This window comes from Carettochelys insculpta, chromosome 9, assembly GCF_033958435.1.
Source record: "Carettochelys insculpta isolate YL-2023 chromosome 9, ASM3395843v1, whole genome shotgun sequence".
NCBI lineage: Eukaryota > Metazoa > Chordata > Testudines > Carettochelyidae > Carettochelys > Carettochelys insculpta.
This window is the reverse complement of record NC_134145.1, coordinates 226,636-250,363: the sequence shown is the minus strand read 5'-3', so window position 1 is coordinate 250,363 and position 23,728 is coordinate 226,636. Positions and strand designations below refer to the sequence as shown.

The 23,728-nt window shown below is 44.3% G+C and overlaps 1 protein-coding gene across 1 annotated transcript in view; it reads right to left on the bottom strand.

Annotated features, from left to right (window-relative positions):
• Positions 1-23,728, bottom strand: part of CFAP57 (cilia and flagella associated protein 57) — a 126,932-nt gene that overhangs the window by 78,814 nt on the left and 24,390 nt on the right. Inside the window, exons 3-7 of the mRNA XM_075003219.1 lie at positions 23,354-23,670; positions 16,582-16,670; positions 16,189-16,396; positions 2,895-3,047; positions 1,776-1,915 (exon numbers count right to left, since the gene is read on the bottom strand). Of these exons, the coding sequence (XP_074859320.1) occupies positions 1,776-1,915; positions 2,895-3,047; positions 16,189-16,396; positions 16,582-16,670; positions 23,354-23,670 (907 nt within the window). The remainder of the gene's footprint in view (positions 1-1,775; positions 1,916-2,894; positions 3,048-16,188; positions 16,397-16,581; positions 16,671-23,353; positions 23,671-23,728) is intronic.

Here is a 23,728-nt window from a genome sequence, read left to right as displayed (position 1 = left end):
ATAGAGCCTTGACACTGAATTTCAACCCCTTTTTCCAAGGCATGGAAGTATTGAAGCTTTCAGAAGAAAAGTTGCCAGAATTATTTTTAACATTGAAAAACAACATTTTCTCTGAACCATATAGGCTGACATTTTTTGAAGAATTCATCCTTAAGCAGACATGTAGCTATGACAGTGAAAGTTGAGTTCATACCTGCATCCTATCAGCTGGAGCATTTAGTTTGGGAAAGTTAGGATTAATTGAAAAGAGGAACTTATAATGGGAAGTGTTGGGAATGCTCAATAAAAGGCATTGACCATATACCACTTATAATATGTTGCTTTCCTCATAATCATAGACAAATGCAGTATGCACTACCACGGCAAATAAACTTAAACTAAGATCTTGGTTTAAAAATTGGCAGTGATAAGAGAATTCACCATAATCCTTTATAAATTATTCCAAAACCTAATGATTCTCATTATTAAAAACTTATGTGTTATTTTCAGTTTGAATTTGTCTTGCTTCAACTTACAGTCATTAGGTCATTTTATATAATTTTCTGCTAACCTGAAATGCCCACTATTAAACATTTGTTCTCCAGGTAGCTACTTATAACCTTTTTTGAGGCGTACCAAAAACAGTAACAAAAAATATGTGTAAGCATTTTAAATATCATTTTTGGGGAAATTTGTTGCATATATACAACACACAATGACACAGTATGATATCAAAGTCTTACTGGTACTTGTTTTGAAGGTACAGTAGGCACCTTGACTTACGTAAGGGTTCCATTCCCATGCATGCTTGCATAACTCACATTGCGTGGAAGTTGGGGTGTGTGTGGCTTTTTTCCCCCAGCAGAATGCATGTTCTGCAGCCAGGGAAGCAGCAGGACCACCCGGAGCTCCTTTTGAAAGGTAAGTCCTGGGGTTGGGGGCCAGCTGGGGAAGGTTAAGCCTGGCTGTGGGTTGGGGCCATAAGGGGGGCCAGGGGGCAGTTAGGGCTATGGGGAGTGGAGTTGAGCCAGAGCCGTGCAAAGGGGGCGGGGGGTTGTGAACCAAGCTGAGAGGGGGGTTTGGGGGTGGACTGAGCCAGAGCTGTGCATGGAGGGTTTGAACTGGGGCAGGGGTGGAGCTGAGCTGGAGCCATGCACGTGGGGTTTGAGCCAGGGCCGGGGGTTTGAACTGAAGCCACATTTGGGGGTGGTGAGCCAGAGCTGCATGCAGGGGGTTTGAACTGGGCAGGGGGGTTGAGCCAGAGCTGCGAGCAGGGTTGGTGAGCTCGTAGTGTACTTGAAGGGGGTTGGTTGAGCTGGAGCCACAAGTTGGGGTGGTGACCCGGTCAGGGATTTGAACCAGGGCCAGGGGGTTGAGCCAGAGCAGCAGGTGAGGGGTGGTGAGCCACAGCCAGAGCCAAACATGGGGGTGGGAGGTGAGCTGGAGCCATGTGCAGATGGTGAGTGGAGGGGGGGTGGGCAGCAGGGGATGTTTTGAAACAGGGCCATGCAGAGCTGGCGGGGGGGAGGATTGAACCGAGGCTGGGGGGAGAGGGATCTGAGTTGAGCTTGACTCGCTAACTAATGCAAGTTAAGCGCAACTTGAAATCATGCATTTCAAGGGTTTACTGTATTGAAAAATCTATCATGATCCCGCACTCCTGCTAGAAAAGCCTCTCTTGTTCCACACAATACTGTAATGCCACCAAAAGCAGACACATGCTAACACATACATAGTTATCTGTTACAGGACATATACAAAGATAGAAAGTAGTAAAGCCAGAGATGGTTCTTTACTTGGTTTCATAGTTCCAGATGCGGACAGATCTGTCTAGAGAACAGGTAGCAATAAGGGGTTTACGAATACAGGTGTCCAGTCCAGTGATGGCAGCAGAATGTAATGGGAAATGCAGATATTCAAAGTGAGCTGGTTCCCCCTAGAAAAGTGTCAAATCAAATCATTAAACATCAGGGGAAAAAAAACATATTGGCTTAGACCGATCAAAAGACAGTAAAGCAAAGGACAAAAATAAACCTCAACGCATGGAATTGGGGAGAGGTATCTGGTGCGGTGCTAGACTAAAAAAGCACCAGGAAGTTAAAATAGGGACTATAATGGAGTTAGATGCAGTCTTCCTTGGCATATGTATTATTGATGAGATTCAGACACAATACTAAATTGTGAAAACTGTGCACATCAGCAAGAACAGAAAAATAACACACCAGGGCGTAAAGCGATATGAGCAATAACAGAAAAGACATCTGACCTGGAAGGTTGCACATAATAGATATAAAGGAAAATTAGTCTGAAAAAGCAGATACTGAATGGAAAGTCGAATTTTGGGATGCAACTTAGATGAGGCTCAGGAAGTAGGAGAGAAGGAGCCAGTGAAATTTTGAGCTGCACAAACAATATCATGCCTTCATAGACCAGTGGATCGCAGAGCAGATGTTCTAATATGATTCACCTGGAAAAAGTATTTAATTCCATCTAAACATTTATACCAGATTTATTCTTCAGCTCAAGAAAATGAGGATTCTGTGCTTAATCAGCTTGTAAAAGTTCTTTAGTGCAGGAACTTTTTTCTACTGTTTATCTGTGCCCAACACAATGGGATTATAATATTCACCAAGACCTCTATGGGGTACCATAATATGAACACTACTATTTCCAAATATAATAAGCATATGACAGATTTTCATCTTTAACATTGAATTAAAGGTTTTTGCATATTAAATTTGTTAAACATATACAAAGAACTCCTCTTTGTACTACAAGGCCAGAATGGGTCCAGCATCTCATACTTGTGTTTTACAAAAACCTGCCACAGAAAGTGACACTGGAAATAAAGCATCTTGCTTATATATCATTTCCTGACTATTGCACTTAAGGAATGGTAGTCAGACTGAACTTACCTTAATTATGTCAGCTGAGGACATGGTAAAGATGTAGAGTTGATTTTTATTTGTGCTAATGAGTAGCATTTCCTCTGAGGGACTAAAACACATGCATGTAACCTCCTGCTTGTCTGACTGATTTGGGTCACTGCTGAGCTGATCCTGGGGAATCTACAGCGAACCAATTCCATTAAACTATTTGAAATGTCAGTACTCAGCACAGAATTTTCCATTTTTAATCATTACAATTTAGCAACACATTTTAAATATTTGTCTTAATGTATGTATTACATACAGAAATGGCAACAAAAGAACACTAAGCAAAGTCAAGCACTCAGGTTACAAGACGGCAAAAGTACATTTGCCCATGAAAGAACAGTTCCATACCATACAGTATTTGCAGTTCATGGAGATCTATTTTTCACATCTTAGCAATTATGTACCCCAGTGGTTCTCAGCAATGGGTCCAGTATCACTTCAGGAGCCATAAGCAAGTTACAGGGGCATCACCAAGAAGGACCAGCATTAAGACTCACTGGGGACCACAGTAGAAAGCTAAAGCCCCACTATATGGGGTGGAAGCCCAGAGCCCTAAGCAATGCCACCTGGGGCTGAAGCAGAGGCCTGAGAAACTTAGCTTTGTGGTGTCCCATGGGGGTTGGGGCTCTCAGCTTTTGTCATTCTAATACAGCAAAATACGGCTCCTGGATCTGGCCCGCAGACACAGCAGACACCTCAGTCAGGCCCTTTATCCCCACACCACTTAAAGCAACTGACTACAGAGCCTTGTTTGTCTGAGAGCCTGGGGGTGGGGAAGGGTAAAGAAGCTTCATGTGCTGCCCCCATATCCAGCAAAATTTTGCAGCTCCCATTTTCCACTTTCTGGCCAATGGGAGTTGCCTGTTGAAGAACTGGCAGCACTTGACATACTCCTACCCACTTTCCCTTGGGCTCACAGCTCCTCACAGATACACATAGCCCTGCAGAGACTGCTCTGAGCCACCTGGCCAGAGCATGGAAGGCAGGGAACCTGCTTGGCTGCTGGCCGGGGATCACCCCGTTAAGTGTCTCCCAACCAGAGCCTGACTTTGGCACTCAACCCCTCCCAATCCTAAGCCATCTGCCCCACCCCTACTCATGCCCCCTGTAATAGGACATGGTTCTGGGCACAGCTAGAAAAATCAACCCATGGTAACTTTGCTTAAAATCTGGGCCACTTACAGCCCCAGACTGGGATTTCCTTCTTACTAAGGCAAATCCAACCAGCCTCCACAGCGTTGGCCAGCCAAATCCACACAAGCAAACCCACAGACTTCTCAGCTGCTCTGCCAGCCCAGACCAACAACCCCCAAATTCAGGGGAGAGGTTGTTACATCTGTTTTACCAAACACAACACAGATTCTTACAGACCCCGGTCAATACATACTTGGATCTTACCCAAACAACCAAATAAAAGCCAGATCCTTAGATCTAATATCTAAGGGTTTATTAATACGAAAGAAAGAATGGGGTTAGAGAGAAGAATAGTTAAAGCAATACTCTACATGCATCAGTCATAACTACTGATGCAGGCCAGTGATGTTATTTGCTGATTCTTGAAATTTTCTGACAGTTCATTTCAGGTTACATAGATTCAGTCATTGGAGTATTGTAGATCCGGCCCGCTGGGGTCCACATGCTGGGACATGGACTCTTGGAGACCACAAGACAAAAGATCCAAGATGGCCACTGCTAAATCCTCATCATCCCTCTGAGGGATGGGACCCCAGTCCGGACAGGCTTAACTCCTGAGGACTGAAGAAACAAGAAAGTACCTGCCAGGGCCCATATTATAGCTTTTCATATGCGGAGGGAAAATTCCATTCTTCTCCATAGACTTTGGCTTACCACCTGACCAGGTGGGTCACTGTGCTGAGTTTGCAATCGTCACAGTCCTAGTAGGAAAACCCCACCATCACAAAATGGCTGTCTGGGCCTTTGCTCAGTCTATTGTCCTGGCTGGGGTGGAGCTCCACCTCCTTTTATGAACCTCAGCATGGAAACATTTCTCATACAGCTGCAGAGCTAAAAATCTATAACTTTACCTACATACATGATACAGACACACAAGTAGCTTACATAGATTCAGGGCATCATCAGCTTTCATTTGACACCTCACATGGGAACCCATAGTACAACCCTATGCCAATAGCCACTCTGGGCATATAAAATGGTTTCCAGACCCAATATAAAAGTCCAGCCACGTGACTCCTCCCTACCCCACATAACCCAAATTCTCTGCCACCCCTGGACCAATAGCCCCTCCAGATCCTGCCCCTCAACCCCCTGCCCCAAGTCACAACCCCCTCCTTCACTCAAACTCCCTCTGAGATCCCACACCTCTGCCTGCATCCCAATAACTTACCCCAAATTCCCCCTTGTGCACCCAAGCTCCATCCCACACACCTCACCTCCTCCATTAATATTATGCAAGAGTGCAGTCCTTGACCACTAATCAAATCCTTGGAGTCAGCTATGATCAAAAATTATTGTCACCTCTACTCTAATACTAGCCCTGTTTTTTGTGGCACATGTGAGACATGGAGTTTTTGTAGTGTGTTAAGCAGGCCTCACAAAGCCAAAAAATGAGAATATGTGATATGCTCCACGTGCATAGATCCTTCAGGGCAGCAGTGGTTATTGGGGTTGCATTTGTGCCCTAGTTCTCCCCTACCCAACAAGTGTTGAGAGCAGGACACAGGAAGTCATTCTTCCACTCTACTCGGTGCTCATTAGGCCTCAATTGGAGTACTGTGTCCAGTTCTGGGCACCACATTTCAAGAAAGATGTGGAGAAATTGGAGACGGTCCACAAAAGAGCAACAAGAATTATCAAAGGTCTAGAGAACATGAGCTATGAGGGAAGACTAAAAGAATTGGGCTTGTTTAGTTTAAAAAACTGAAGAATTAGAGGAGACATAATAGTGGTTTTCAAGTACCTAAAAGAGGGTTACAACGAACAGGGAGAAAAATTGTTCTCCTTGGCCTGTGAGGATAGGACAAGGAGCAATGGGCTTAAACTACAGTAAGGGAAATTTAGGATGGACACGAGGAAAACATTCCTAACTGTGGTTAAACACTGGAACAAACTACCTAGGGAGGTTGTGTAATCTCCATCACTAGTGATATTTAAGAGCAGGATAGATAGACATCTATCGGGGATGGTCTAGACAGGGCTTGGTCCTGCCGTGAGGGCAGGGGAGTGGACTTGACCTCTCGAGGTCCCTTCCAGTTTTAGTGTTCTATGATTCTGTACCCAAAGTTATGAAGGGCAGAGTGTGCACAACCAGTTCTGTCACCACTATAGAATAACAAGGGCAGGACTCAGTAGTAGGAGGAAGGAAGTGAGGACAGGGAATGAATGTGACATATATCTTAAAGAAAAAACAGTTACTCACCTTTGTAACTGTTGTTCTTTGAGATGTGTTGCTCATGTCTATTCAAGTTAGGTGTACTAACACCATGTGCATGGCTCGTGGAAAGTTTTACCCTGGTTGCTCCCCACTGGATCTGCTTTGGAGACCCCTGGAGTGGTACCAGTACAGCACTTTACATATGACCCTGCTGGCCTGATCACCCCTCAGTTCCTTCTTGCTGGCTACTCTGATAGTGGGGAAGAAGGAGGGTATTGAATAGATATGAGCAACACACCTCAAAAAACAACAGTTACAAAGGTGAACAACTATTTTTTGTGCTTCAAGTGCTCGCTCATATCTATTCGAGTTAGGTGATTCACAAGCCTTACTCAGGAGGAGGGGTTGGAGAATGGCTGAGTCAAGAACACTGATCCTGAAGGCCATGTCATGTCTGGATCGCTGCACAATAGAATAGTGTGGTGTGAAAGTATGCAGAGAGACCCAAGTTGTGGCACTGCAGATTTCCATGAGCCAGGAATGTGGCTGAAGAGGCCTGAGCCTGCAGAGAATGTGCTGTAATAGGTGGTGGAGTAACCTTAGCAAGGTCTTTAATTGATATATGCATCTCACAGAGCTGGAAAGGACCTCAGGAGGTCATTGAGTCCAGTCCCCTGCCCTGTTGGCAGGACCAAGCACCATCCCCCTCCTTTATTTTTTTTAATATATTTGCCCCAGGTCCCGAAATGGCCTCTGTGCTTAGGAGGACAATGCTCAAACCACTAAGCTACCCACCCGCTGTGTGCCTGTGCAAGATGTAATCCAGGAAGAAATACACTGTGAGAAAATGGGTAACCCTTTCATATGATCTGTGACTGCCACAATGAGCTGCAAGGATTCGCAGAAGATGTTGGTCAATGCAAAAGGCAACAGCCTCCCTCATATCTAGAGAGTGTAGAGTGCAATCTCTGCTCTCATAGGCTATGTCTACACTAGCCAAAAACTTTGAAATGGCCAAGCAAATGGCCATTTCGGAGTTTACTAATGAAGCGCTGAAATACATATTCAGTGCCTCATTAGCATGCGGGCAGCTGCGGCACTTTGAAATTGACGCGGCTTGCCGCTGCGTGGCTCGTCCCGACGGGGCTCTTTTTTGAAAGGACCCCGCCAACTTCGAAGTCCCCTCATTCCTGTGAGCAGATGGGAATAAGGGGACTTCGAAGTAGCCGGGGTCCTTTTGAAAAGGAGCCCTGTCTAAATGAGCCATGAGGCGGTGAGCCGCGTCAATTTTGAAGTGCCGTGGCTGCCCGCATGCTAATGAGGTGTTGAATATGTATTTCAGAGCTTCATTAGTAAACTTCGAAATGGCCATTTGCATGGCAAATTCGAAGTTTTTGGCTAGTGTAGACACAGCCATAGGGAGCTATAAGGTTTAGGATAGAAAATGGGAAGAAAAATGTCTTGGTCAGTATGAAAGATAGAAACCACTTTAGGGACGAAGTCTGGATTAGGACAAAGTTGAACTTTCTCCTTACAGAAAACAGTGTATGGGAGCTCAGACACCCTTCTAGCAAAGGTGAAGGCCACCAGAAAGGAAACTTTCCAGGAAAGGTAAAAGAGTAAGCACATGGGTAAGGGCTCCAAGGGGAGGACCCATCAGCACCTGGAGGACCACGTTAAGGTCCCAAACCAAAACTAGGTGGTGTGTCAGAAGGTGAAGACGTTGCATGGCTTTGAGAACACCAAATGTTGGCATGCCAAAATAGTAGCCAAGCGGACTTTAAGAAAGAAGGATGCCAGGCCTTGCTGTTTAAAAAAAAATAAAAAAGTCCAGTACCTGAGGGATGGAAGTTGACAGCAGCACAAGGCAGTCCTGAAGACACCAAGAGGAGAAGTACTCCCACTTAGCCAGACACTGTAGTAAGAGGAAGGCATAAGACCATACAGCACGGACCTGGTTTGAGGTCTAAGGCCTAGCAACAATGGACAAAACATGCCTAACCTGTGAGCAAGAGGCAGGCCTCTGCTAACAGAACTTGGCTCAAATAGGGTTGAGAGTACAATACACTAACTGGTAATTGGTGCAGGTGCAGAACAATAGTTGGTACAGTTCCTAAGTTGAAATCACAAGATACTACCAGTTCATTAAAAAAGACCTTGATATCTACTCCGTACAGATAAAAACCTAGGTTCAGGAAAGGGTCTAAAATGACAGTATGATGGATAAAAGATTATCTAACCAAACCACGGAGGTACAGGGTGATTGGTGGTGCCCTGACATCAGAGGATGGCAACCTGATACGTCAGCAGTGAGGTGTGCTTTGTTTGTTCCTGTATATACCGTGGTGTTTTGGGGGGTCCGTCTTTGTCTGACCTAGGGGAGCAGTGGAATTCCTACTGATTGCATCAGTCCATTGCAGCAGGTATGTATGTACAGTGCAGTATACTATACATGACAATTGTTGTTTGTACCTTGCTTGGCAATAAACGCTGGGCAGGCGCCTTCAATCCTTATCTGCTCTGTGGTCTTTGGGGAACCTCGCAGGGTCACACACACAGACACACAAACATATGCAAACAGCCTTCTGGTTATTTTCAAACCCATAAGGACATTATGGCAGTAAATCCGCTGGACAACAGGTACACCCATCTGGAGGACAGATTTCAGCTACTGAGGACATGACGCCTGTTTTGAACATGCCTGTTCAACAGGATTCAACCACAAAGCTGCCATTTCCTGAGGTGGAGGGAATGAAGGTCTGGGTGGTGGAGATGACCATGATCTTGTGTGGTAAGATCTGGAAGCAGGGGAAATGGAATGGGGGTAGTATCAAGAGCTCCATCAGTGTGGGATACCAATGCTGGTGGGCCCCTGCCAAGGCTATTAGGATAATGTTTGCATTGTCCCTGTAGAGTTTGGGGAACACCCTGTGGACAAGAGGGAATGGGGGAGAAGTGTAGGGCAGACCCATGGTCCATGGAACCAGAAACACATCTACCAGAGTGCCCAGGCTGCGGCCCTTGAAGGAATAAAGCCACAGGCATTTGCGGTTTACCCGGGTTGAAAAGAGGTTGAGGAGGGGAAAACCCCACTTTTCAAAGACAGAATGGAGGACATCCACATGAACTGATCACTCATGAAGAGGAATTGGCAACTGAGTGGCCTGCCAACTGGTTCCAGACCCCCAGGAGATACAACTCCTCCAGGTGGCTAGAGTTGGCTATGCACAGCTCCCACAGGCACAGAGTTTGCAAGCACAGTGGGGAGGAACATGGACCTCCCTGAAGGTTGTTGCAATACATGGCTGTCATGTTGTCAGTCAAGACTGTGACACAAAGGCCACGGAGGTGGAGCAGGAAGGCAAGACATGCGAGATAAACTGCCTGAAGCTTCTGCACATTGATGTTGAGAGACAGTTCTTCCACAGACCCCATCACCTGATTGGTGATCTTCCTTAGATGAGCCCCTGGTAGCCCAACGTGGATGCATTTGTTACTAGAGATGTGGTGGTTTGCAGGGTGTGAAAGGGGACACCGACCAGTGCGTTCTGGGGGTCTAACTGCCAGCGTAGAGCATCAGAGATATGTTGTGGCACCGTAACAACCATGTCCATATGGTTCCAGCCAGGGCAACATACCAACACCAACCACAACTGAAAATGATGAAGGTGAAATCTGGCAAATGGGATCATGTACATACATGCTGCCATATGCCCCCACGAGCTGATCCATATCCACATTGTGGTGATTGGATATATGACAGAAAATGTAGGAGCTGGGCAAGAGCCTGGAAACGGTGATTGTGAAGAAACACCCTTGCATTGGTGACATTGAGAACTGCCCCAGTAAACTCTATGCATTGAGATGGGACCAGTGAGGACCTCCCTGGACTGAGCATGAGGCCCACCTTGTCCCAAGTCTCTCCAATGAAAGCAGCTTGGGCCTCCAAATGGCAGAATGAATAGCCCTGCAGGAGCCAATCATCAAGTAGGGGTACATGTGAACACCACTGCCTTCAGGATTATGAAATTCCAGGAGTAGAACCCCATGCCCTGTATTGAGAGGGGACCTCTTCCATTGCCCCTTGGGCCAGGAGTGACCAAACCTCCTGGAGGAGGAGCTGCTCATGAGAGGGGTCTCTGGAGAGATACGAATGGTGGGTTGAGAAGGTGGGAGAGAACGGAAAGGGTGGCATAACCCATCACGACTGTCCAGAGGACCCAGTGGTCCAACATAATGGCTGTCCAGGACAGGAGAAACTGGGAAAGTCTGTTGAGAAAGAGCAGGTGAGGATCCAGCTGTGTTGGCACTCTGACCTTGGGTGCACCATCAAAATGACTGCTTAGGCCTTGAGGAAGGCTTGGACTGGCCCTGGTGTGCCCCAGATTATGAGCAAGAAGGTTTTCACTGGGAATAGCGAGATCTCCAGAAGGAGTATTCAAAATGGCTCCTAGGCTTGACGGAACACAACGCAGGCTGTGACTTGAAGGGTTTTTTATTGCTTCATTGGTGTATGCATCACCCAAGGACTTCAGAACGTTAATAGGAGTCATTTAAACTGTGGAGGCAGGAGTTGGCCTGCTCTGCAAACAGCTCAAGTCCTGAATAGTCTGTTGGACCTCAAGGGAAAGGACAGAAGGTTGAACCCAAGCAACTCAGCACATAGCAATACCCAAAACGAGGCCCCTGGAAATAGTATCCCCAGCTTGGAGGCTTGGAGGCATGTGCGAGATACAGCTTTACTATCCTGAATAAGAGCAGCAAATTCCTTCCACAATTCCTGGGGCAGCGGGTCCTGAACTTTTAGTAAAGCCCATGAGTTATTGAGGCTGTGAAGGGGGCATGATACCCTGTGCCTGATGATACTCCTGGGGCATCCAGATCTGCCACTGTGGGGGCCACTGAGGAACTCCTATGTCCCCAGGAAAGCAAGAATCTGCCAAGGTTGAATGGTTGGGAAGGACTGAAGCCTTGGAGAGAGAAGACCAGAGGCCAATCTAGAAGGTCATGGAGGTGCTGAACCAGGGTGCCATTGGAGGAGGGTAATGATACAACAAACTATGTGGAGACTGTCCAGGAGAATCAAGTTTAGTGTGCAGAACACCAAGGTTTTGGGGTTTTGGGCCCATAGGCTGTCAGGACCTGCTGGCACTCCCTGTGGTGGAGGAGTAGTCTTCACCGGGACCAACGGCTTGGGCTTAGAAGGCTATGCCAGAGAGTGGGAGTGGTGTTGGATAAGAGGCTTGGAGGATTGCCAGTGCCAGGAGGAGTCCCTTTTTGGTGCAGGGCCCAGAGTTGAGGACAGTGTGCTATATACTGACAAACTCAGTGCAGGCTCCTGTCTTGGAGGCTGGAACATAGATTCCATGAGGAGTTGGTGAAGACAAAAATCACACCCCTTACAGCTACAAGGCTTAAAACCATACAAATAAGGCACCTGTCAGCCTGGTGATCTTTCCTCAAACAACAGACAGGAGTCGTGGGGGTCATTTGTTGGCATGGACTTCAAGCAGGATCTACACTGCCTGAAGTCCTGGGACTTTTTCATGCCCCTATCCAAGGGAAGAGAAGGGAAACCCTTCTACACTCACTGACTTCTAACACTAACAACAACGGTCAACAACAAAGGCCTGGTCCACGCTAGGGAACAAAGTCGATCCCAGATATGCAATTCTAGCTATACCATTAGTGTAACTAGAATTAACATATTAGGATCGGCTTTGTTCCTTGTTGTAGACTGGGACTCTTTGGGCTCGCACGTGTGTCCTTTACTGCACACAATAGCGTGGAGTACCAGGGTTGACAGCTGAGCCCAGAGTCTTCACACACACACACACACACACACACACACACACACACACAGAGCAAAATTGAACTCCGGAAGATCGATCACGGTGTGTCGAATGTCAGGTAAGTGTAGACCTACCCTAAAAATAACTATTTACAACTATTGACTTAGCAACAAAGCTCTCGGCTACAGGTACAACAGCCATCACTGGCAGTGTAGGATGAAAATTTCTGAGGCAGGTTATGGTGTTCTGTTAAGACTCCCTATTTGAATTCTAAAGTCTGGAGTAGGCCTATAATCCTATAGTTCAGAAACCCAGTTAGCATGAGTGGAAGGTCACCCCCGCTTCAGCCCCCTCCATCTCATCCACAAGACCCAGGGAAGGTTGTCCCATCTTGGACAGGGCCTTGGAGTTGGGAGGGAAGGATAGTTGCCCTGGCAACCACATTCCAAGAAGAGGCCCTGTATGTGAGAACAGAGATATGGCTTTCTCTTATCCACTATCCCAGTCTGGTACATAAAAACAAATGTGCAAGTGCTATATGATGTTACTTCTTTTGCTCTGATCTTCCAGATAATGCACCCCTGGATAAGCCTGCATGAAGGCACCATCATTACTCCTGTAGATGCATCATTACTCTAATTAGACACATAGCTGTCATTAGATGTCCGCTTTGTTTAAGTAACTTTTCAAATAAAACCACTGGTACTAGAGATAAGGTGTTCTGTAAGCTATGAGTGGAGACACTATGTAACCTTTTTAGGTTATTGGCTTATTGTGCTCATTTCTTCTTGCTGCTAGAACCTATCCAGGCCTGGAACACACACATGCCATTGCTTTCTATATAATCAATTGCAACCTACTGTCTGGAGGTGTTCACTGAGCCTAACAAGCGAAGTGACACTCCATCAGCGTTGTGTGTAGTAAACCCTCCTGCTTCCTTCATACACAGTGTCCGGACTTTGTTTCCAACAGACAGTAAGAAGGAACTGAAAGACAGTCAGGTAGGCAGGGTCACATATAGACTACAGCACCGGTGAAGGAACTGAAAGGCAGTCAGGTAGGCAGGGTCATATATAGACTACAGCACCGGTGCCAAAAAAGCAGTCAAGTGGCTCTTTAAAGACTAACAAAATAATATATGAGGTGAGCTTTCATGGGACAGACCCACTTCTTCAGACTATAGCCATGCCAAAACAGACTCAATATTTAAGGCACAGAGAACCAAAAACAGTAATCAAGGTGGACAAATCAGAAAAAAAATTATCAGGGTGAGCAAATCAGAGAGTAGAGGGGCGGGGGAGTCAAGAATTAGATTAAGCCAAGTATGCAAACGAGCCCCTATAGTGACCCAGGAAATTCCAATCTCGGTTCAAACCACGTATTAATGTGTTGAATTTGAATATGAAAGAGTTCAGCAGCCTCTCTTTGAAGGGTGTTGTGAAAATTTCTCTTCAGAAACACATAAACTCTTAAGTCATTGACATCTTTATGATTTGGACCCATGGTACAGAGACTCTAGAAGAATTCCACAGAGACTTTAACAATCTGCACCTCACTATCAACTTATGCCTCGATTACTCCACACGAGAGATACATTTCCTGGACACTACAGTACAAATCAAGGATGGCCTGATCAGTACCACATTGTACTGGAAACCTACTGATCGCTAAATTTACCTACACCCTTCTAGCTTCCATTCTGCACACATAACTAGATCCATTGTTTACAGTCAAGCCCTTAGGTACAGTCGCATTTGCTCTGATCCTACTGACAGAGACCAAAAACTACAAGATCTTTACCAAATATATAATGAATTCTCCATCCACTCAACAAAGACAAATAATCCCTGTTGGAAATTCAATACTTAGAAGAATCAAAAGAACATGCTGCAAAGGACAGGTTGGCAACAGGAGGCTGGGAGATGGGGGAGGGGATGCTCACCTGCACAGCTCTCTGGGGGCACACATGGCACCGTGTTCCCAGCTGCTCCCAGGCATTGTCCTCTGCTGCAGTGATTGGCTGCAATTCTAGCCAATCAGAGTGGCAGGGGGAAAATCCTCTCCAGACAGTGCTTCTCAGCACTGCCATTCCCCAGCCAGGGGAGGGGAGATGAAGCAGTGGCACACAGAGCCACTTCCTGTTTTCCCCCCATCCTCCCACCAGGTAAAGCCCATGTGTGGATCCAGCCTTGTTTAGTCTGATGTTGGCCTGCAAGACTTGGAGCGCCGCACCCCGCACCCTGTAGCAGGCTGGGGCGAGCCTCAGAAACAACATCCAGGCAAGCCACAGGCTGGATCCAGACTGTGGGCTGTAGTTTTCACACCCCTGGTTTAGACGTCTTCCTCCTCAACAGAAGAGGAACCAATCTCTCTGCGGATAGGCTAACTAGAGTAGTCAGGATGGGGTTAAACTAGCTTAGACTTCCTTCTTACACAGATATCTACAATATGTACTGAAAAATGTGTGATCATGAGGGCCTTCAATATGAGAGATGAATGCTGGAGGTCTCAGGCTACCATATTACAATTTCCTTGCAATTTCTAGATATTACAGACGATAATTTTCTAACTCAAAAAGTGCTTCAGCCAACACAGGGGAATTCTTTATTAGACCTCATCCTAACAGATAAAGAGAAACTGGTCAAAGAATTCAGAATTAATGGTGGTTTAGGTACACATAATCATGACTTGATCACATTTATAATGTGCAAGCAAAATAAAGCTCAGACCAATAATACATGTAAGTAATGTCCTTGAGAGGGCCAACTGCACAAAGCTGGAAACCGTTATAAGCCAAATCAGTCAGAAGGAAGAATTAAAAAAAAAAAAAAAGAGCGACTAATAATTGGGAATCATTTACTACATGAAAAAGGCTGTGCTGATTAATTAAAAAAACTTATCTAGTTTAGAGGGGAAGTGAAGGCACCTATAAATATAAAACAGTAGATGACAAAAGGAAGAGCTGACAAATCTATATTAATGAAAAAAGGTGTACATTTGACAGTAAGGATAATTAACCACTGGAACAATTTACCAAAGGTCATAGTGGATTCTTCATCACTTCCCATTTTTATATTAAGACTACGTTTTCCTAAAAGATATGCTCTAGGAATTATTTCAAAGAAGTTTGATTATCTGTGTTATACAGGAGGTCAGACTATGGCACTTTCTAGATGTGGCAACAAAATCTGGGCACAGAGGGAACCCTAGGATTAGCAGACAGAGGATGAAGCAACCTATTCCCACAGAACAATAGCCAGAACCAGGCCTTGGAAGATCCTCTCACATGGAGCTGAATGAAGGTCATCAAAGGCTTCCATTTCTCAAATTTGGGGGACTTGAAAGCAGGGGAAGAAAACCTACTGTTTTCCTACAAGGGAGTGCAGCCTTGCCCAAGAATTTAGCTTGTTAAACTTTCGACATAAGGAAGGCCAAGAATAGAGTACATACCCTTTCAGACATAAAGAGATCTTAACACTGTTTCTGATAAATAGACTTCTGTGTAGTACATAAATCAGTGGATATGTGGGGTAAGAAACACATTACATACGCCCAGTCTTTTGGTATGATTTGGACATGACCAGTCAATCACCCTAAGAACTCAAATCCCCAATAGCACAGACTCTAATAAGACTCCTATTTCTAATGACTGCTTTAATTAACAAGCAAAAACTCTGGTGAAATAAAGAGCCACAAACAGCTATGAAAAGAAAGGAAGTGAGGCAGCTGGGAATACATGTCCTCCTTACAACCTTGGCTCTGAATGTTTGTATAGTTCCAATAAACACTGGTTTCTAAGAAGGTTTCTGAAACTTGATTATGCCATGATGGCCAGTAGCAGGATTATGCAGAGATTACCTTGAGGAAGAATGACTTTGTCACTAAATTTATGAACTTGAACAAGTTACTTCCCCTTCTATATATGTCACCCAAATTCTTATGGGATTGTGAGGATTAATGTCTGTCGAGTAATTGACAGATGAAAATCAATATATAATTATTGAGTGTAACTATTATCTGGAGCATATGTAAAACAGTCTCTTCAAAGGAAACAGATAAAGTCTGAGAACTGCAACCTCTTAATTACTTGACGTAATCCCCTTTGCCCCATTCACAGTCTCTCACTTACCCGGATTTCTCGGTTCTCTCTGTAACCTTCCTTCTCTTCAGTTTTCTCAAACAATAGAACAACTCCTGGCCCAGCTGAGCATGCAAAACCTTTGGAATAAGCAGCAATGGCAGAGACTTGGGGCAAGGAAGCCTGCTGTTGGCTGACATCTTCACAGAGCATCTCACTGGAGAGATCAGGAGAACTGGCAGTAGGAAATTCAACTAGGCTAAAATAGGAAGAAAGTTATTAAAATCAGCAACAAACAGAGAAACCCAATCTAGTCACAATTATGGCAATACAGAAAAGCCTCCATCTATTCCTTCCTCATTAATAACCAAGAGATCTAGTCTCTACTGTGAAAAATCTTTACTCGTGAACTTGACTCTATCAGTAATAACCAGGAAGATTTACCTCTCAGATTCATGTGCCAGCTCATCCTTTACCACTTCACTGGGAGGTTCTCTGCATTCTATACTTGTCTCCCAGCGCAGATCTCCTGACTCAAAGAGAAAGAGTTTGCCTGTGTCAGTGCCGACCATAACCCGGTCCTCAGAGAGCCAGGCATGGGACAAGTAGTTTTGAGGTTCTCCCCTCTGAAAGTTGGTCTGTTTTAAAGTCCCCTCAGTATATCTGAAAAGTTTAAAAACACCATTTCCAGTGGTACAAACTTGGGTGTTATCCTGAGGATTGAAGCTCACCTGGGAAGCAGAAAGATATTTTTACACAACTATATTTGTGCATAATACTTTACCAATAAACTGTTTCACTTGCATATAGCTTAATTATTTTTATTAAATTATTAGTTTTGCTAGATTTTTACTCTGTCAGAGGGCAGAAGAGATGACCACTAATGAAGGCTAACAGAAAGGAGGGGGATTTGAAGGACACCGAGGTACCTCTCTTCAAGAAAGAGAGCAAAATGGGAATTGTAAAGATGAGAAAAGCTATTTACTATTTGGTATAATAAACATACTGCTTAGCAAAGCTGTGGGCTAGTGTACTACTTGGTGACCCTGAATGGAGAGTTTATTAATTGAATGACACCAGGCAGAGTTTCTACGTCTCCAGAACTGCAACTCCTACACAATGTAACCTTTTCATTTGTATAGTTATTGTTAATCCTGCTAAAAGATGGAGCAACAGAGATATTCCTTTGTGGAATGCTCAGAGTGGTTACCCACTATGGCTTAGGTACATCATCATCATCATCATCATCATCAACTGTGTGCTCAGCGCCTATTGGTGTCTGATGCCACTCTCACTATTTCCTTCCATCTTTCCCTGTCCACTAAGGAGTGGCTTAGCTTCTCCACACTAGCTCCACGCCAATCTACAATATTATCCAGCCACTCAATTACTCCTTCACCAGTTAATCAGACTTTACACTGCAGTTGTCTTTCTCAACAACCCTCCCTTTTCAGGTGTCTGGTTTACTAAAAGTTCAAAACACAAATATTCTCCCACCCTTTGAAACTGGCTTACAATCCTTGGTGCAGTGTTTTTATCTTTTGTCCGCTAACATTTTCTTCCTTCCTAGGCCTTCTATGTAAGAACCTCTCACACTCACTCACACACTGACTGAATTCAGGCTGCCCTTATATTCCCCAGCAGGTCTGATTTCTAGTCACATACTCCCATCATGTTACCCTTGTGGACACTCCCTTCACTGGTGAGGTAGAGTGCCTGAACATTAAAGGGCCAGCTCACCCTGTGACATAAAGCAGGTAGTCATCAGTCAACTCTTGCTGCACTTGAGGGTCAGTTTCCATGCTCCCTGATATTTAATGTTTTACCAAGTTTGCTAAAGACTTTAGGAAACGTAATATAATTCCATATTCCACATAATTGATATTTTGTTAGACTTGTGTAAATATCACTTATGCCAGGGTAATTCTTACACATATTAGCAGAAGCTTTGCCAGCAGATAGAGGAAAGCGATTATTTGTCACTGGTGAGTCCACATGTGTAGTACTGCATCCAGTTTTGTATGCCCTCCCTCCCCCACTACAGAAAGGATGTGGACTGATTGGAGAGTTCAGCAGAAGTCAACAAAAATGATTAGCAGGGTGCAGCATGTAACTTATGAGGAGATACTGAAGGAACTGGACTTATTTAAACTGCAGAAGAAAAGAATGAGGGGGGATTTGATAGCAGTCTTCAACTACCTGGCAGGAGGTCCAAAGAGGATGGAGCAAGTTGATTTTCAGTGGTATAGATGACAGAACAAGCAGCAACAGTCTTAAGTCACAGTGGACAAGTGTTGGTTGGATATTAGAAAAAACTACTTCACTAAGAGGGTGGTGAAGCACTGGAATGGGTTGCCTAGAGAGGTGGTGGAATCTCCATCCTCAGAGGTTTTTAAGGACAGGCTTGACCAAGCCTGGCTGGAATGATTTAGTTCGGGTTGGTCCCGCTTTGAGTACAGGGTTGGACTCAATGACCTCCCGAAATTTCTTCCAACCCCAATATTCTACAATATTATGAACACCTTTGCAACATTATTTTATAATTAACAGTACTATAGGTATGCATTACTGTACATGCCAATTAAAACTTGACAGAATCCATCATGGATCAAAACGCAAGACTGAGGCCCAAATCAACAAAAACATAAGGAGAGAAAATAAACTAAAACAAAAACAAAAACAAAAAAAGAGCTAAGGGATGGATGAAATTTATGTAAAATAAAATCCTAATATTACTTCATGTCATTGTTTACCAATCACATTAGTTCCACTTTCTTGTATCTGAATTATTTTTAAATTAGATTTACTTTTCAAAACTAAATAGTTCAACTTTTCTCCACTATGGCCAACACACAGGAACACACGTGGCTCCTCTACCTCTGCATCTTATGTCAGAAAGTGACCAACATCAGATGACTCATAAGCAAATCCAGAACCCTGTAAGCAGATATGGTATAAACTGTTCCACATAGGTTTCCTCTTGATCTGTAATACTTGCATGTGATGGTAGATTGATCTAAGGTGGAATAATTTAAATCATGATTTAATTCAGCAAGCAGGAAAATGATTAAGATTATCAAATTAAGCTGTGCATTGATTTTTTACTTTTAAGTTGATTGTCATTGGCTGATAACCTTTAAACTATATTGTTCTGTAAACTAAATATACCCTTACACTAAATTTGGTACTTCTTTTTGCTAACCAGAACAATATGCTGTAACTATCTCTGTTAACATTTAAACAGTTATAAACATTTATATAGATTATTCTTATGTTATGATGTTAGAAATGGTAAATGATGCACATCTTATTTACTAGAAGATTATTACTTTTCACTAGTGACTTGTGTCAAGCTTTATTTGGATGGAAGTTGATATTCAATTGAAAATGAGCAAAAGCAGGCTTTATTTTTTCTGATTAGTTAAATAAAACTACCTTAAATGTGCTTGATATATAAGTTTAACACATTTTTACATAAAAAATTAACTTATTAAACAAGGGAAGTATCATGTCTAGTTAGCAGTACAGTCAATCAATCATAGTTAATGCCTGTGGTTAACTGAAATAAAATTAAGCCATTATTTTTCAAAAAACATGTTAATCTTATACCTCTATGTGGGGAGGGAGGCAACAGACTCAGGGGGCTGAAGTCACAGTTCTGTGGTCAGCAGGGGCACTGAAGCCTAAGCCTGAAGTTCTAGAAACAGCAAAGGGCTGAATCCCTGAGCCAGGCTTGTGTCCTGCACCCCAAAGGAGCTGAAGCCTGGAGCTAAGCCTTGAGCAGGGCTGAAGCTCAGATCCCTGCATCTAGAGGACAGCTGGAGTCTCGGAGCTCCACAACTCAAAGAGGGTTAAACTCCCAGCCCCAAGGGGAGCTGAAGCCTTGAGCACCCAGACTCATGGGAGTGTCTGTGGGAGTGTAACTGAGGAAGAAGATGGTTCATGGCTGCTAAGAGATTGTACTTGAGGTGGGGGCAGTGTGCAAAGCCTCTCCCACCCCAGAAGGCGGTGCATAGAGCCACATGTAGTAGCCAGCCACTTTGAGCCTGGGGCTGCAACAGACAGGGAGCATGCCTGAGGGTCCTGCTGGTTTGCTGGTCAGGAGCCACGAAGTTAAGTTCCTTCCTGCTAGAGCTTGCATCTGGTACCTCACCCCCTCCAGTACCTCAACTCCCTGGCCCAGATCACCACCCAAGCCCTCTGCATCTCTCTTTTCTAGGTCAGAACTCCCTTCTACACCCAGCACCCGCTCCAACACCCACTCCCTGAACCAGAGTCCTCTCCTGAACCCATACCCCAAACCCAGGGCCTACACACCCCCATACCCCCTCCTGCACCTCAATACCCTGCCACAGGTCACAATTCTCCTTAAGCCAAACTCCCTCTCAGGCCCTTTACCTTCTTCTGTACCAAGACCCCTACCCAAAGCTCCCTCTGCAACCAACCTCCATCCCAAGCCCCACAGCACATTCATAGAAAAGTGAGACCTTTGATCACTTACCAAAATCCTGAAGTGGCCTCCCATCCAAAATTATTGCCCACTCCTAGTCTAGATGGTGCTTGGTCCTCCCATAAGTGCAGGGGACTGGACTTGATCTCTCGAGATTCCCTCCTGTTATATTATTCTATGCTCCCCAGCCTGGCTCCAGAGAGGGGGTGGTATCTCAGAGCCACAGCCCAGCTATGATCAGAGCTGTGTGGGGCCAGGCAGCTGTGGGGAGCCACAGTGAACCCTCCACCTGCCTGTGGTGCAGGGTGCCTGAGGAGAGCAGCCCCTGTTCCATGTCTTTGCCCTGCTGGATGTTCCATCCAGGACAGGTGAAGTGGCTTGCATTTTCTGTCAACTACCCATGTGGCTCTACCATGGACTGCCTCTGGCTTCTAGGCCCCAGCTGTCACTGGGTTCAGGGGGAGCTGCATGGACAGCTATAGTGAGTTGGCATGAAGTTCTGCAACCTACAACTCCTCCTGCCCTAGGCCAGGCAGGAAGCCTGAGGGCGGGCACTATGGACTGGGGACTTCTGTCCAACCTCCCCGCCCTCCACACACACTGCAATAAGGTGGAAGGTCTGTGTGTCTGGGCTTTCCAGCTGTCCAGGCTGGAGGAGGGTGGAACAGAGCATTGTGGGAAGGGGATAGTGTCTGCTCCAGTGAAAAGTGGACAGACTAAGCCCATCTGTTTTCAAAAAGTGGGAGGCCTATGCCCACCCCATCCCTCCCTCGTGGTTCCAGTGTCACTGCTTAAATATGAATACATTATCCTGCTTCTTTGCAAATACATAACAGACTATTAATTGAATATTTCTATCTGTTCTCCATCATGATGGACAATTTCACTATCCTTGTCTAGTATTAAACATAACCCATTGCTAAAATTTTGTTTATTCCTGCTATATTTAAATAATTCCTTCTCATTGTCCTTCACCCTACAAGCCATAGATTCTCCACTGACATCCTTTGCTTTCTTTATTGTCTGTTGCCTAATTGCTCTCAACTTCTCCATCAGTCATATAGCAAAATGTAAATTTATATTTTGCTGCTGTTTCCCATATCCTTTTTTAAAACTTCTTTCAGTATTGTAGAATGAGGTTTTGGAGGTATAGCATTTTTTTAAAACTACCAATTACCATTCACATTTTTATTCCATTTCCACTCCCATTCAGTTTTACGCATGATTGTTTTCATATCTGAGACAATGGTAATTTTAAAACACTAAAGTTGTGTGTACACATAAAAAAGCAGATCGAAAGAGCAATCTGCTATGTCGAAAGACAGCATCCCCATAGCCCCTGCTCTTTCAAAAGAGCAGGCCAGGGATCAAAAAATCTGGCAGCATGAGGACTGCTCTTTTGAGAGAAGGGCCCCCCTGGAGCATCTACAGATGCTTTTTTCCAAAAGAATCTTCCAGAAAAAGACATTCTTCCTGAACCAGCAGTGGAAAACAGCTTCTGGAAGAAGAGCACATTTTGTGTGTAGCTGCTTCATGTGTTGTTTCAGAAGAAGGCCTGATTTTCCAGAAGGACTTGCTAGAGTAGATGCAACCTAAGTATATACATTCCTAGACAGGATCAAATAGTTTACACATTATACATTAAAACAGAGACATTTTCACCTAGACATTAAAGTATTTTATATCATTGATTAGTTCATTTTCATTCATCAGAATGAAGTGTGATATGGATTTATAAGTATGGAGTATGCATATCTTGTAGGGCTGCAAGGGGCCTTGTTAGGTCACTGAACCTGGTCCCCTGTACTCACAACAAGATCTATCACCATCCCTGACAGATTTTTTGTTCTCAATCTATTTATCCCAGGTCTCTAAGCAGTCCCCTTGAGGGCTGATACTCACAACCCTGGGTTTAGCAGGCCCATAGTCAAACCACTGAGCTATCCCTCTCCCTATTAGAAGGGCAGCATCTATAATTTTTAGAACCTCAAGAAAGTTTTACTAGCAGTATGTACTCCAGCCTGAAATTTCCAGTGGCAATGCATTTTTTTTTCCATTCTAACACTTTGGATAAATGTTTAAGAGCTGCTTATCCTGTTTCCTTTTCTAATCTGGTCTCTATAACAAACCCCATCATACGCCAGCTTGTGAATCAATCAGAACATTGAGCTATAAACCTCCCGGGTCCTTTTCTTCTGAAATGTCAATAACTCTAAAGAAGAGATTGGATCTTTGATGTAGAGTGCTGCCCCCACTTTCTGTCAATTCTATCTTTCGTAAACACAGTGTATCACTATTTTATGTTAGTTTTTCCTCTTAAACATAGAGATGGGACATACCAGAAGATATGTGAGGCTTCTGTCTTTATTTCCATTTGGGTTTTTACCCTTTCTGACATAGCCTGAGTAGTTCCCCAAACATTCTGACAAATGATCTTTTATTATGTACAGAACTTTAAAAAACAAAAGTATAGAGATATTTTCAGGAGAAAGTGTTGCCCAACCTCAACTATCACAAAGAAAGTTGGCTTATGTAAATTATAGATTACCTGGTGCAGAATGTTTCCATTCTCACTTACACCAGAATGTTACCCAGTTAGGCGAAAGTAGTGTTGGTGCGTTAATACAGAGACAACTGGAAGAAAGAGTTTCTTTTACACGACAGTGATTTTGTTGTATTATGCCATCTAACAGAGGTTACCGGAAGAACGGGTTCCTACTGTAGGGCAGCATTTTTAATTTGCCCATGCAATTTCTCCAACATTACCTGATAAATAGGGTTGTTCTGAATGTCAGCTTTGACAATTGCCATCATTCTTTGTTTCTCCCACATCCAATAGGCAAGGTTTGACTCAGGAGGTCCAGTCTGGGCTACCAGATACTTAGAATCAGGAGAAAAGGCTAGGCTGACAAATTCATGAACAGGGAAGTCAAATGCACTGAGTACTTTCCGCTTTTTACACGGGACAGATGACAATTCAAAAATTGTGATAGCGGGTTTCTCTTGTATTATCTCAGAGATGGCCAGATAGTGTCGATTTGGACTCATGGCCAATGCTAACATCCCCTGACTCTTCTCAGATCCTGTTAAGCAGAAAGACAGAAAGACAGACAGAGACTGTATTAGTCCAATTGGGAGGAA